The 15,012-nt window shown below is 41.8% G+C and overlaps 1 protein-coding gene across 2 annotated transcripts in view; it reads left to right on the forward strand.

Annotated features, from left to right (window-relative positions):
* SNX19 (sorting nexin 19) overlaps positions 1-14,793 on the forward strand; it is a 40,698-nt gene extending 25,905 nt beyond the window's left edge. Inside the window, exons 9-11 of one of the 2 annotated variants that reach the window (XM_004763930.3) lie at positions 10,673-10,857; positions 12,086-12,173; positions 13,263-14,793. In XM_004763930.3, the coding sequence (XP_004763987.1) occupies positions 10,673-10,857; positions 12,086-12,173; positions 13,263-13,395 (406 nt within the window). In that variant the 3' untranslated portion in view covers positions 13,396-14,793. The remainder of the gene's footprint in view (positions 1-10,672; positions 10,858-12,085; positions 12,174-13,262) is intronic. The other variant, XM_045080343.1, reaches the window with a different exon arrangement.
* The last annotated feature ends 219 nt before the right edge of the window (positions 14,794-15,012 follow it).

The raw sequence follows: 15,012 nt of genomic DNA on the forward strand, positions 1-15,012 counted from the left end.
AGTTTGATGCTGTTCCATCCACCAGGGGCACTTCCCAAAATACAAGTATGACTCACAGTCCTTTGCTTTTTCTTGACTTTCAGTTTCTTCTGTCTCTGGGCCTATTTGCCAGGAAAAGTGACAAAAACATAGACTGCTGGCAGGTGTCTCTCTTCTTTAGGATTTAAAGAATGTGCCAGAAACAGAGGATGGCTGACCCATTCCCTTCCTTCAACCTCCCTTGCCTGCCAGGGGAATGCATAACCAGGTGTGAATTGCATGGATTATTCATGATGAATTCTTAATTCTAGCTCAGCTGACTTAATGCCCACAATACTGACATCATTTACCCTACAGCTTCTATGTTCGCACACAGTTTAGTTTTAATGGTATCCAAACAAAAGGTTATTAGGAAAATAAATCTGCTAGTTGTTTACATAAAACCTACGAAATGCCCAATACAAAGGATTTCTAGATTGTCCACTATTTTTTAAATCTCTTACTGCCTTCCTCCATAAGCACGAATAATGAAGAGCTTACTGTTCTTTTGCTGCTTGAAGTATGAGGATGTTTGCCTTTTGTAAAGCTTATTTTGAGCTGCATGTCATCCATTAAAACCATTGTTTGTCCCACAGAGAGCATTAATTCCCTTAGTAACTAATATTTATTGATTTCCCATTCTGTGCCAGACACTATGTTGAATGATCAAAATACAGAACAAGACCCCACATTCCTACCCTAGGAATTTAATATCCAGTTGGAGGGGCTATCTTATAAAGAGTTAGAATATAAGGTTTAGTATTTTTAAAAAGACTCTATAGGTGATGAATAAAAGGCATGAAGTAATGGATGATGAGAGGCCCAGAAAAGGCTCACGGGAGAGATGACTTTTGAGACAGGATTGAAAGGATGAAGGGAAGTTGTGAGCAGACGTTGGAGAACAGAGTGTTGGTGGCAGAGCAGTGAACAGCCTGGCAGATTTGTGCTACTCAAAGAAGACAGGTATGATTAGAAAAAGAAGATGTGCAACAGGAGGGACCAGATTACCCTGAAGAAGGTGCCAACTCATAGAGAGCCTGTGAGCCATTCAGAGATCAAGTTTGCCCCCATTTGCGGGGAAGCCTTTTACAAAATGCAAACAGGTGATGACAGGACCACCTTTGTAACTTAGAAAATCACTTAAATAATGCCTTGGAGGACTAGTAGAAGGAGGCAAAGTTAGAACCAGGGAGACAAGTTAGGGAAAGGGTTGTACCGGTAGAAATGGAAGGTGATGAGGAATTGCTATAAAAATGGGAAAGGGTGAGGAGTGCCTGAGATGGAGGAGGTAGTATCACCTAGATTTAGTGATTTTTTTCAGTAATTCTGTGGTGTTACAGGAGGGTAGGTAGATTCGGAACGGGGAAATGGAGGAACCAAGGATGGCTCCCGTTTTCTACCATGTAGCTTGAGACGCATAGCTAAGAGGATGATAGAGCATCTTTCTGCCCAGCATATCTGACATGTGATTAAAAGTCTGTGGCTGCTCATCAAATCAGTACATTATAATCTCCTTTTGTGTAAAAAAATAAATGACAACACATGAGGAAGTAGGGATTGTAGTCCTAGTAACTTTGAGATTTATTGTTATAAGGCTTAAGGACCCATGAGCCCAGATTGTATTTTTCATCTTTTCTTTTATCTACAAGTTCTTTTGTCTTTGGAAGAAAAAGGAAAATGTAAAATGGTATAAGCTGGTACAAAGGGAAATTTTTCAGAGTTTCTGTTCTTTGGCACATGATACTCACAAGGCAGATTCCCAACTCAAATAGAGCATACTCAAGGATAGTAGAATATACATGGCTGAAGACCTGTCAATTCAGTGAAGAGCAAGAAGCCTAAAAAAAGAAAAAAAATTTTTTTTGAGATAAAGCTAACTCTGGATATTATGAAAAACAGCTGACAGGAAAGTGGAGGTAGCTGAAAGGTTAATAAAATTCACAGGAGAACAGAACAGAGCATGAGAAAAAAATAATACCATTTTGTAGGCTGTAATAATGAGTTAGCTTCAAATTCTAACACTCAAAGTTATCACTGGGAATTGCGGATTGATTCATTCAGTACTTGATAGCTTATTGTATGACTCGCACTATTATGGTAAATGCTGAGGAAAATATCAAAATGAATTTAAGTAAGATCCTCTCCCACAAAACCTTAGAATGTTAGTCTTTTGGCACTTACATGAAGCTCCACCAATATGTGTGGAGTAAATGAAATAAACTAATTAAACACAGAATTCCAGTGAGGAAAGGAAAGAATCAAGATCAGATGAAACCAGTATAGTTAACTGATTCTAGACATATGCACATACTTTTAAAAAGAGGCAGAGGAGAGGACACACACTGAGTAATGCAAAATAGTAGTGATAGAACTAATGAGAACGGTGTTTGGTAAGCTTAAACTCAGAGTTGAAGTTGTGAATAAATGTTAGGGAAAAAGACTTAAAAACAGCAAAGAAAATACAGGTAAATCTTTTGAAACAGGTGCTATAGTAGTCACTGGCTACATTGAGAAAGCATTTATTCATTTATTCAACAGTGAATTAGTCTGTTTGCTAAGCTGTCTAATTTCTAGGTTTTTTTCTGTCAAGGAAAATGGTTTGACAAGAATTGGACAGACACGATTATAAAATAGGAATGCAAATAAGAGAGCACTTAGCCTATTTTTAAGTTCCTATACCTGATCCAGATGAATTATGTTCTACAGAACTTAAAATTTATATTTATCATTGAAGACCTAAGATCATTGAAAAACTTGGAGATGGACAAATATCTTGCCTTTTAAAAAATGGATACAGGTCATTGACCCTGACATTTACCTCTAGAAATTTCTGAAGCAGATCATTAAATAGATGTTTTGTGAACATGTGCAGAGAGGGAAATGGCGAGCCCCAGAAATCAGTATGCATTCAGTTAGAATGTGCCCAACCTGATTAGCATAGTTTCTTTCTTTCTTTAGCAGGATTATTAAACCATTAAGGTAAAGGAATGCATTGGTTATTAAACTGTAGGTAGAGTTCAACAAACTTTTGCCACATTCTCATAAAATCCATGTGGACAAAATGGACATACATGGCCTGGACTGTAGTACTTTAAAAAAAAAAAAAAAGGTTTTATTTAGAGAGAGTGCATGTGTGTGAGTGGGACAGGGGGCAGAAGGAGACAGAGAATTCCAAGCAGACTCTGCGCTGAGCACAGAGTCCAGCATGGGGTTTGCTCCCACCTGCGCCAAAATCAAGAGTTCAACGTTCAACTGACTGAGCCACCCAGGTACCCCAACGGACTGTATATAGGACTTTTAAGTGATCCATGGTTAGTTGGGTTTCTTTAGCCCAAGAGTATCTGTCTAACAAATTTATGTCATCTTGGAGGGAGATTTCTAGTGATAGAGCATTTTTCTTGTTCTTATCCTGGTTAATTTTTTCATCAGTAAATTTGCCAGTAACAATAACATTAGAAGTATGATTAATACTCTGGGTGACAAAAATCAGGATTTGAAAGGTTAGAATAATAGGTGAAAACCAACATGATGGAGTTAATAGAAAGAACTGTAGTCAGAATTTAGATTTTTTTAAAAATTGCACAAGTGCAGAAGGGCAAGACCAGGCTTAACAGAGGAGCATGTGATTTTCTTGTTAAAGTACATATGTGGAACTAGGGTCCTAGTTGACTGCAAAACTCAGTATGAGTCAGTGCTTTGAAGTGTGTGCCCAAAAAGCCAACACAGTCTTCGACTGTATTAATAGAAGTATAGTGTATGGAACAAGGAAGGCACTAATCCTCTGCATTCTTTCATCTTTTGCTGGTCAGGGCACATCTGGAGGTTGTGTTTGGTTCTGGGTACTCCATTTTAAGAGAGAATAAAAAGTAGCACACACCCAGGGGATGGAACCAGGATGAGGAATGGTTCATTTCTCTTCAGTACTTTATTGAGTGTATTCTGTGTGTTCAACTTTGACATTGCCAGAATCAAGGATGTGTATCTTATAAAAGAGACTTAGGGGAGAAATAACAGTTGAATTTAAAACTGCAAAATGTTTTTTCAGGAACTCTGCCCATTTTTAATTGGGTTATTTAGGGTTTTTTGTGGTGTTGCGTTGTGGGAGTTCTTTATATATTCTGGATATTAACCCCTTATCGGGTATATCATTTGCACATATCTTCTCTCGTTCAGTTGGTATCCTTATCCTTTTATTGATAGTTTCTTTCTCTGTGCACAAGGTTTTTATTCCAGTGTGTTACTAATAGGTTAATTTGCTTTCATTTCCCTTGCTTGAGGAGACGTATATAGAAAAAGGTTTTTATGGCCAACATCAAAGAAATAACTGACTGTGTTTTCTTCTAGGGTTTTATAGAGTCAGGTCTCACATTTAGGTCTTTGGTCCATTTTGAAAGAGATTTGACCTAGTAACTTTAGTACTTCCCATTAACTCCAGAGGGTAGAAGTAAGAACAATGACCAGAAGTTACAACGAGGCTGATTTTGGTTGTCAGTATTTAAGGAGAATCTCTAATAAATTGTCATTCTCCTTTTCAGGAATTTAAGCAACTTCCCCACAGTCACATTCCTAATTGGTGGCAGAGCTAAGATAAAAGCCCAACTTTTTCTGCATTCATGGACCAGAACCCTTGGCTCTGCCATGATGCTACTCAGGAGATTTAGACTCTGGGAGGAGGTGAGGTAGGGATCACCTGTTTCCTTCCAGCTGTGAAGTTGTATGTTCCTATAAGCCTTTTGCTAAGCAGTGCTTGTTTTTGGTTCTCTGTTTTCATGTGTTAATAGGTGAGATTATTGGAATAGATAACCTCTAAAATTAGACAGATGATTTCTTTAATTTCCTTCCTCGATTCAAAATGCTTCAATTCTTAACACTTATTAATTTTGTAGCTGTAACTTGTACGTTACTAATCAAAAATAAAACCTGTGGCTAGATATAGAAGTGTGGAACTCAGATTCTTAAAGCAGGGTGTTTAGGCAGTATGTAGTTTTCCCTTGAAGCACATGTTTTAAAGATGTGGATCTATGATTTAAAACATGAAAGCAAAAATCAAAGAAGAAATTGTGTAGACTCTGAGACATTTTAGATTTCACAGTAGTTATTGGGAAAAAGAAGCAGGGGTTTCTTGTCCTTGAAGTTCATTTCCTCCCCATTCTTCTCCCCACACAAGGCAGGAAAGGATGGTGACCTAGATACATAGTCAGAGGGCAACAATGCTGAACTTTCTCAGACACAGCTGAGTAACCTGGGCATGGCCAGTTCTAGGACTGAGAAGGCTAGAGCCGAGAGCTGACAAGGAGGAACTGTCTGTAAACACAAGAAGAGGCCATGGCAGGAAGGCAGAGGCCTGGGAAAGGAATCAGAGGGACTGGAAGTGTTACTTTTATCAGGTGTGACATTGGCAAAAACAGCTTGTTTAATGGGAAATGCCCTGGATCCACAACATCACCCTCAAGATCTCTCTGTCCACCCTCTGCGTTGGGGTTACTGATTTAATGAGCAAATACTTGTAGTACTGTGCTAGGACTGTGGGACAGAACACAATGTTCACGATCTATGCCATTGTAAACATTTTACAGGGTACTTGGGGGTGGGTGGAGGTGGGGAGTGTTTCCAGGAGGCTAAAAATGTAGCTTGGGCTTTTTCCCCCTTTTTTTGGAACTCCTAATTCCTTATACTATATCAGTGTTTTTCTTGCTATTTTTAAACTTCAATCCACAGTAGGAAATACATTTACATCATGACCCACTGTGACCACATAGTACATGCAGGCACACACAAATATATCTGATAGATCCATATAAACATCCATATATGAAACAGAGGGTCCCGAAACATGAGATACACATTCATGTTTTCTCATCTGTTTCTGCTTAGCTGTTTTTAAATGTCACAGACTACAGTGTTGAGTGCATGGCCACCTCTAATGCTGTTGAGCCCACAGTTTGAGAAATGGTGTGCTACAGTGACCAGAGTTGAAGTGAATGGAAATGGCCCAACACATGGCTTCCAACATCCTAAGTCTAAGGGAGTGATTCCCAACTGGGGATGATGTTGCCTCACAGAGGACGCGCAGCAACATCTGAAAACATTTTTGACTGTTACACAAGAGGTACCTGGGAGGGTAGGAATTCTGCTAAACATTTGACGGTGCACAGGACAGCCCCCCACAACAAGGAATTAGCAGTCCAAAATATCAGTAGTGCCAGGGTTGGAAAACTCTACTCTAAGGGTAATAAAATGAGTTGACACCTCTACTGTAAAACTGTTTAGAATGGTAGTACCTTTAACCTGATCTTCTTTTACCCTCTCTTTTTTCTTTGAACCATATTTCATACATGAAAATGAGGTGGAAGTGTAATCACCCTTGGGTTGCCTACAGAGGTAGCCAGATGGTTAAAAAGGGTACAAGGAATAAGTCTGTTGTTTTCTTTCATTTGTACTGCACCAGGCATTTTTGTTAGATTGTTACTGCTGTTAGGAATATTTTCTGTGTTATGACTTCATGATCCTCCCCATGGACCCCTCCTCACTCAGCCACAGCAGCTCTTAGCAAAGAAGTGAAGGGACGGTGGGTAATTAGATTAAACATCATCCCTATAAAGCTTTTTCTCCTTAATCATGAGATTTGATTCTGTTGTTTTGATGGGAAATGACCTTCCGCTAACCTTGAGGTACCATCTTAAGCCCTAGCATTAAACTGTCTCCTTTTTAGCTATTGCTTCATTCCTCTATCTGTAGCTATTTCAGATCAGGTTCCTGTGAACATGGACTGGACATGCACTCCCAGTGTAGTGGAAAGCCCTCATCTCCACATCCTCCCTCCTTCCATGTCTGGCATCAGAGAAGATCTTGAATATCTCCGTGTCAATCTGTTGTTGCTTTTTTCTCATTTTATTGGCTATTTCTAGGCCCACTAGGAAGGCTGCCTTGTGCTCAGAATTATCCAGGGACATCCTGACAGAACAGACCTGGTTTGGCTTTTTTTTCTTCTTCTTTTAATGGTGAAAAAAGGTAGGATGGTAGGCAGAGAGATAGCTATAAATCTAATATCAGAACTGGAATAGTAGTAGAAACTAAAACCAATGCTATTTGTGGCTAGTCTCTACCATATTTATTTTAGCGTATTTACCTCATGAGTCTTGAATTACATAAACAATAACATTTGTATTTAGTAAATGAATTCTTATAAATAATTTACAATAAATAAACCAAGGGATATGTGTGTGTATCCACCTTGAAACTTTAGATTTCTGTGAGCAGTACCAACAGATTCCAGAAACTGATACTGGAAAAGCTCCTGTGGTACGTTGGACGTCAGACACGCACATTCCATTCCTTTTGCTTCAAGAGAGGCTATAGGGACACAGATTTCTTTTTAACTTTCCCACTTGTAGGTTAAGAATAGAAAGACAACATGTGGAATAGAGAGATGAAGGGAATTAATAAGAAGATAAGGCGTCAGTCTGTTTTTTAATTTTCCAGTGTTAATCTCTTCACCTTATCTGCTCTAACCCATTTTCAGAATGAACTGAGCAGGATGAAGGGAATTAGTAAGGCTAGATAAAGCACTGTGGTGGGATGTGTGGCACTACACTCTGGAGAAGGATGATAGAATAAGAGGAAAGGAAATGGGGATGGAAGGGGTAGAAGAGCTCATTGGATGAAGAAACCCCTGCCCTCTTCACTGTCATCAGTTGTTGATTCTATGCTAGGTGTTAGGCAAGGCAAATAATACCGGATCCCCGAATCTGGCCATTTACAACTTAAAAAAGGTATTTTGTGGAATAATAAAACATGCCTTGGAAATTGTTCTAAAGCTCACAGACTTGTTTCTATTTTGTCTGAGGGGCAGGCAATTTGGGTGGTGGAAGTAGTTGGCACTGGTCACTTTCTTGGTTTCAGCTATATCCTTTTTTTCTTCCACTTTGGGATGCTCATCACCCATGACGAGAGAGTATACCTCAGAAGTTCTGTGAGTCAAAGCAGAAAGCTTTGCTGCCTTGCCTCTTTTCCATAGGCTGCCTGGGGCTAGGAAATAATACCTGGCTAACCCCAGATATCCAGGAGAAAGGCTCCTGTTCTTGGAGGAGGAGAGGTGGGAGGAAGCTGGGCAAGAGGAGAATCCTGAAAAGAGTGGATGTTTAAATCTTCACGGTACCAGGGTGTGTGGTTGACATCTTTCGCCTTCGGAGTATGGAAAATAGTAAGACTAACAGAAACCATAGTACTTCATAGGTAGAAGCCACATTCTACATTATATGCCTCTTTCTAGACATGCAGTTTGTTTCTTTTCTGCCAGTTTGCACAAGTCTTATATTTTCTTATGTTCATTACATTCCTGGGACAGACTCTTCTAGAGCCTTCTGTTGATCAGTTCTGTGCCTCAGGGTTTATAGTGCTTGACAGTTCCTTTACCAGCAGCTGACATTCACTTGGAGACTTGAGTTCTCTCTGTCAGTTCTGCTTAATGCCCGCAACTTGTCTTGACTCACTGACTCATCCTCATCATCAAAGGGTTTATTTTTACTTTTTCCTACTTTGGTTCTTCTTCCCAACATTCCCATTTAGAGTTTAATAAGCTTTTGTTCTTAGATTTATATACATTTATACATTCATATTTTGCCACGTGCTAAAATTTGTTTTGCACCCCGCTGGTGTGCTTGAGTCACTGAGTTACGATGGAAGAAAACAAAGAGGACATCCTTGCCATGGTGCAGCACAGGGGCCTGTTCCTGTCAGGTGAATTAACAGTAGTTCAAAAGAGTCAGTCTCCTCTCTTGTAAGACAAGCCCAGAAGGTGACCGAGGTACCCAGATTTACTGGTGAATATTCTGTTCTGAGAAGGATTGAGTGGATATTGAGGTGCCTCTGTAGAGTGGGGTCACAGGCATCAGGGGCCCCAGAGGACAAGAGTCAGGGCACACTGTGCAAATGTGAATGAGAACTGAGCTAGAACTAATTACAGCTGAAGGTCTCTGGCTTAAGACTCTCCTGACTTTTCGAAGGACTTCAAGATTTTGGTTTTCAGGTGTTCACCCCCGCCCTCCAGTCACTCAGATGAGACCCTGGTGCATGTCATTCACCTTAGCAGAAGTCATACAAGCATTTGTGGCTCAAGGTGAAGAACGAGAGTTGGGTCACCTGATCCCCTGCAGAGAATCTGATCAGGGCATCGTATCCATCTCCCTTTGCTGGCCCTCTTCTATAAACAGGAACAGAAATTCTTGCTACTGGATCCCTTTCATCAAGCGTCTTAGGCTCGCTGAATGAAAAGCCCTATAAAAAGGAGATGCAGCCCTAATAATAACAAATACGATCTTATGGCTATTTTGGGCAAGAGCAGCATTGTGCCGCTCTTGATCTCCATCAGTGTCTGCCATTCCTGCCCTGCCATTACCTTTCAGACTTCCTATTCTTAGAATCGTTTGTGAGCCTTCAGCCTGGGGGATCGCAGCCCCCAAGGCTGGAATGCCTAGCTTGAGAGGAATGCAGACTGTCTGGCAGAGTTGAGGTTAAATAAAGTTTGCCTTGGCAGCCCCCTCTGCTCTTGGATGGACGACAAGTAACTCGGGTATAGGAGCAGTGGCATGAGCTGCCACGTGGTGCAGTACCAGCAGAGGAAGCGTGGCTGCTGGTCCGTCCGTTCCAGGCAGAGTCCGGGCAGTCTCAGCCCTGCTATGTACTAAGGAGGCCTTGGCAGCCTCGAATCTCAACTAGTAACCGTATTGCTCTGAAAACATGCAGGAACAAATAAAGAATGAGAGAGAGAATGCCCTGCAGGAGCTGCAGATTTGATGTTTGCCCCCCCTCCAAGTTATTGCCTCATTTTTTTAATGTGAGACAAAGGAGGAAGGTTTCATCATAACAAGAATAATTGCAATCAGTCAACAAACATTTCTTGAGCACCAAGGCACTGTGGGGAACTTTTTAAAAGTGTAAGACCTAGAACTCTTGTGATGCTTATAATTTAGTCGGAAAAGTAGAGCTGTAACCACATGAGGAAATAATTTCTGCTCCAATGTAAAATATGAGTTCCAAACCTATGCTGTAGAACTAAGTGCCACAGGGGGTCTGAGGGGACAAAGAGGAGCACTTCTGGCTGGAATGATCAAGAAGAATTTTGTGGAGGAGGTGGGATTCTACAGATCTTTCGAGAATAGCTGACTTCTGGAAAGAAGAGCGCATTGTCAGTGAGAGGACTTCCATGAGCAAAGGACAGATGAAGGGTACTCTCAGAACCGCTCATAGGGACATGAAGAGCAGCTAGAAGTGGACGGGGTGGCAAAGCAGAGAAATTTGTGTAAAATCACCAAACCCTTAACTGTGAAGGCTGTGTGTGCACATCGCTGAGAGGACAGTGCTTCCCAAGAGGACAGTTGGCAAGCTCCAGTCCTGCCCAGGGACAGGGGCCCTTCTAGTGCTCTGTTCTGTGAAACCCCTAATACAACATGGAGCTCCTAGTAGACACTCAGTAAATAGCAAGATTATTGTTATTATTCCTCTTCAAATCCTGTGGCCCAAAGTTGTTGAATTGGCTTGATGTCACTTGTGATAATTGGTACTCCCTTTGCTTTGCCCTATTCTGATTGCTCACCTGCCTTGCCGTGGTGTTTCCTTCAGATTTATCAGACCTTTCTTCTCTCTTCCACCACAGGTGGCTAGAGGTGCAAGTGGCTAATCTAACATGTCCACAGCGCTGGGTGCAGTACCTCCAGCTTCTTCAGGAGTCCATCTGGCCTGGTGGGGTTTTACCGAAGTGTCCACGGCCTGTGAGGACCCAGGAGCAGAAAGTGGCTGCTGAAGAACAGGCCTTGCAGAGCCTGATGGGAATCCTGCCAGGTAATTGAACAATGAGATTGGTTATACTGATAATTATTCCTTTCCCATCCTGCCTTGCCACCATTACCCCACACCCCTCAGAAACCTAGACTCAAAAATCTGTTGGTCCACCATTTCTCAGACTGATAGGTAAATGCTCAGAGCTGTGATTCTTCTACCCCTCATTCAAGTGATGCTGAGGGAATGGAAAGGATCACTGTGACCACACCATAAATAGTAGGTGAGAATCCTGCAGCTCTGAGGTAATAACAGCTCTGCCTACACCACAGAGGCAGGTCTCAGAACTATTCCCAGCAGATGAAGATTTCAGGTTCTCTGCCAACTCATGGTATTTGGACCAGAGAAGAAAATGATATGTCACACAGAAGCTCGGCCTTGATAAATTGGGGTCGTTGAATAAGGCATATGGTCCTTAGCAGTAGATAAAAACCAACTCTGAAGAGGATTTTTTTTCTTTACTTTCTATAGGGTCTTAGAAGGTTGGGAAGGCAGTTTGTTACCTATGGCTGTGCTGTGGTAATGAGGGTATAGTAGTGAATGGCTAGCTCTTAGGACAATGTTATATACTCTTGTTTTTCTGTTGTATTTATTTTTTATTTAAATTCAATTAATTAACATGTAGTGTATTATTAGTTTCAAAGGTAGAGTTCAGGGATTCATCAGTTGCATATAACACCCAGTGCTCATTATATCCCGTGTCTTCCTTAATGTGTATCAGCCAGTTACCCCATCCCCCAACTTCTACCCCTCCAGCAACCCTCAGTTTGTTTCCTATGATTAGGAGTCTTATGGTTTGTCTCCCTGTCTGATTTTGTCTTGTTTTGTTTTTTCCCCTCCCTTCCCCTGTGCTGCTCTGTTCTTAAATTCTACATATGAGTGAGATCATATGATAATTTTTTTTTTCTCATTGACTTATTTCACTTAGCATAATACCCTCCAGTTCCATCCATGTTATTAGATACTCTTACCAATCTCTGTTCTCCACCTTAAACTGTTACATCAGACGTACCTACAGTGACAGGTTACAGAATTATTTCTTCAGGTCCATCCTTTTTTAAACACTTAAACGCTTTTCTTAGCTTTTCCCTGTTTTAGTTTGGTTGTGTGGTTCAGAAGTTTGCCAGAAGTTCCCAGTTTGGATAAAGATAGTAGATATCATGAGATAATCTCCTTCAAATCTCAGGTTTCAGTGTTACTGCTGAAACCACATCTGTTTTTTCCTCTTCAGATATTGTGGTAGAAATCCTTGGGGCGAACAGATGCCGGCTGAGCTGGAGTCTAGTCTTGGAGTCACTGCAGCAACCCCTTATCAACAGGTAGGGTGGAAGGCATGTATGCAGCATTTCTACCACTGAAGCCATCTGTGATCTCAGGTATCCATGGATTCTAAGTGAGCAGCCCACATGGAGGTGGATAGAACTGCAGTCTTTCTCTGCCCTAGGCCCTGACTGCTAATTGTGATGTCCAGGTCCATACACACTAAGGAAAACCCACACCCTGCTTCTGAGCAGGTTGTCATGCTGCTGTGGGCCATTGTTGGGCCAGCCACTGTTTCCATGTGGAAGAACTCGATGCAGGCCCCCATGTGAGCTACTGAAAATGCCCTGTCACCCTCCAGGCTTATTCAGTGTGCTTAGCAATTCTTTCAACACCTGCCTGTGAACACTGTAAGAACATCCCATCGCCTGTGTATGACAGGCTGGATGATTATTTTCAGCTCTGTGTTCAAGGCCTGGCCTGCAAAGCTGATTCTGTGTTACAATCAAGAATTGTCTTTGCTTAATAGCAAGGAGACAAGATAATGAGGTTGAGCTCTGATAAAAGGACCCAGAAATACTGAGTGAACACCCCTAGAATAACCCAGAAGAGGTAGGTAATTTCCTTGCTGTTACTTGGGATACCAGTGCTTCTGAGAAGTATTCAGGACTTCCAGTCATTTCTCAAACTCTGTCCCAAAGCAGACTATACCTATTAACTGTCACTACACAAGGGTGCTGGCTTTCGTTTCATTGCCTGTAAGGTCACTGGAGATTTATAATGATTAACTATGAGAAACAGCCATAGTCAGAAGCTCTGAAATTTCTTAATAAGTTGATATCACAGGGATTTTTCCCCTCCCTCACAGTCTTCAGGGCAGTGCTGATGTGCTAAGGTAGCTATATAAATAAATGTGGAATTTCCTGAAATTTAGTCTCAAGTTCTGTTTCCAGCTTCACTGGGGTCATAATCTTTATTCACAAAACTTTTATTTCATGGCAGAGGCTTCATCTGGCTATTGAAATTTAGAGTTCACTAAGGATATCAGTAATGGGCAAGTGGGGGAAGGGAAAATAAATGTCATAAACAGGATCTGGTGTCTGTTGACTGAGCCAGACCCTCTAAGTTGTTTTGTCCATTTGTTTCAGGCACTTGATTTACTGCCTTTGGGACATCATCCTGGAATTCTTGGATCTCAGTGCCTCTATTGAGGAGTCAGCCATAACCACCTCTGCCTCAGATACCCCAGGCAACCCCAAGAGAATGGGTGTCTCCCCTTAGCCATAGGTTATTCACCCATTCTTTGAAGGCTGGGAAAGGAGGGTTGTTGTGCCACCCCACGACCAGTCAGGAACCTGTGCCCTCTGCAACTGGACTGTAGCTCAGAAGACCTAGGGTCCCAGGGACACAGTTCTTCCCCAGCTCTAGTCCACAGGGCAGGTGACATAGCAGATGATGGGGGAAATATGTACCAATCATATGCATATCCATTTCCGTACTTTTTTGTGGTGTTCAGATTGTTGCTGGTGGGTAGATCCTGAAAAAGGAATCTGTGAGGTAGAAGAATGAGCCCCTTTTGCCTCTCCTTTGCCCTCCTCCCTAATATTGTTTGCCAGGAGCCTGGCCCTGTGTATACATGTTCCTAATCCACCAACACACAAGCTATAGATGGACCAAGCGAAAATTGATAGCCAAATTTCATGGAGGAACAGACAATTTTCTAGAGCTCTCTATTCCTACCAGGAAACTGCAGTTTCTTTTAGGACCACTCCTAAAACCAGACCCCCCAAGTTCTGTCTAGTTTCCCAACAGTTCCAGAAGACGGAGGGAAAACATTTCTCAAGGGACTTTTTGGTGATTGACTATTCTCCAATACATCAGCCCTATGGAGGATGTCACTTGAAGGCTGCTTCCCTGGGTGGCTGCACTTTTTTCTGCTCAGAAGCAGACTGCCAAAGCTTCTTGGTAGATCCACCCCACTCTCCACACCCTTTTCTAAAAGAGAGTTGCAGCAAAGATGTTATTTATTAGCTTTACTCCTAAGCCCTCTCAAAGAGCAGTTGAGTTTTGGTCTCTGTGACCTTCTCTCTGTCTTCCTTCAGCAGAATTGCATGGCAGATTGCTTATTCAGCCCAGTGCTTCCAAAGGGAAAGGAGACACTGGGAATGCCCAAAGAGTAGGAAACCCAGGGGGCTATGGGCTTCGGTCTTCACAAGTCTCCAGTGAGGGACTTTTAAACTGAACCGATAATATTAGCAAACCTGCAGGGAATTGATTACCCACAAAAAGCTTTTTACTTCTTGTTCTTTAAGGATCTAATTAGTCTTTGAGAACACTTGAAGATGAAGGCAAAGGTGCTATATCATGCTGTAGTGTCTTAGAAGAATGGAACAATTAGGAGAAATTGTTGGTAGGAAAGGAGGCAGACAACGTGACGTTAAATGCATGTCAGTAGCTGACAGAAAAGTTTTAATGAGGTCATGGGAGACCTCTGCCCCCTCATCCCATTAGCTTTGCGCCTGCCTGTTTGTGTCCTGCTGTCACTGAATTATGGATCCTCCCATTTGGAGGGGGATCTTGGGATTAGATTGATGAGAATGGGATGGGTCTAGAATGGGCATCAGGTTATCTTAGACTCTGAAGTAGATGATGTGCACACAATTAAAGTGGTTTATGGGAGAAAGTTGTGCCAATCTTACACACTTTTTCCCCCCTCTGGCGGCTTTTAGCCATAAACTGAGTCCTGCTATGGTTGGAAGGCTTTAGGTCGAATATTACTGCCTAAGGACGAGGAGATGAATGAGATCATGTCTCATGGCACCTTCTAGCCTTAAAATTTGATTGTTGCAATGACTTTATGGCTCCAGAGCTCTCCCACCCCGGACATTCACAGGCAGA

Source organism: Mustela putorius, unplaced genomic scaffold, assembly GCF_011764305.1.
Source record: "Mustela putorius furo isolate JIRA1106 unplaced genomic scaffold, ASM1176430v1.1 tig00000460_pilon_pilon_pilon, whole genome shotgun sequence".
Taxonomy (NCBI): Eukaryota; Metazoa; Chordata; class Mammalia; order Carnivora; family Mustelidae; genus Mustela; species Mustela putorius.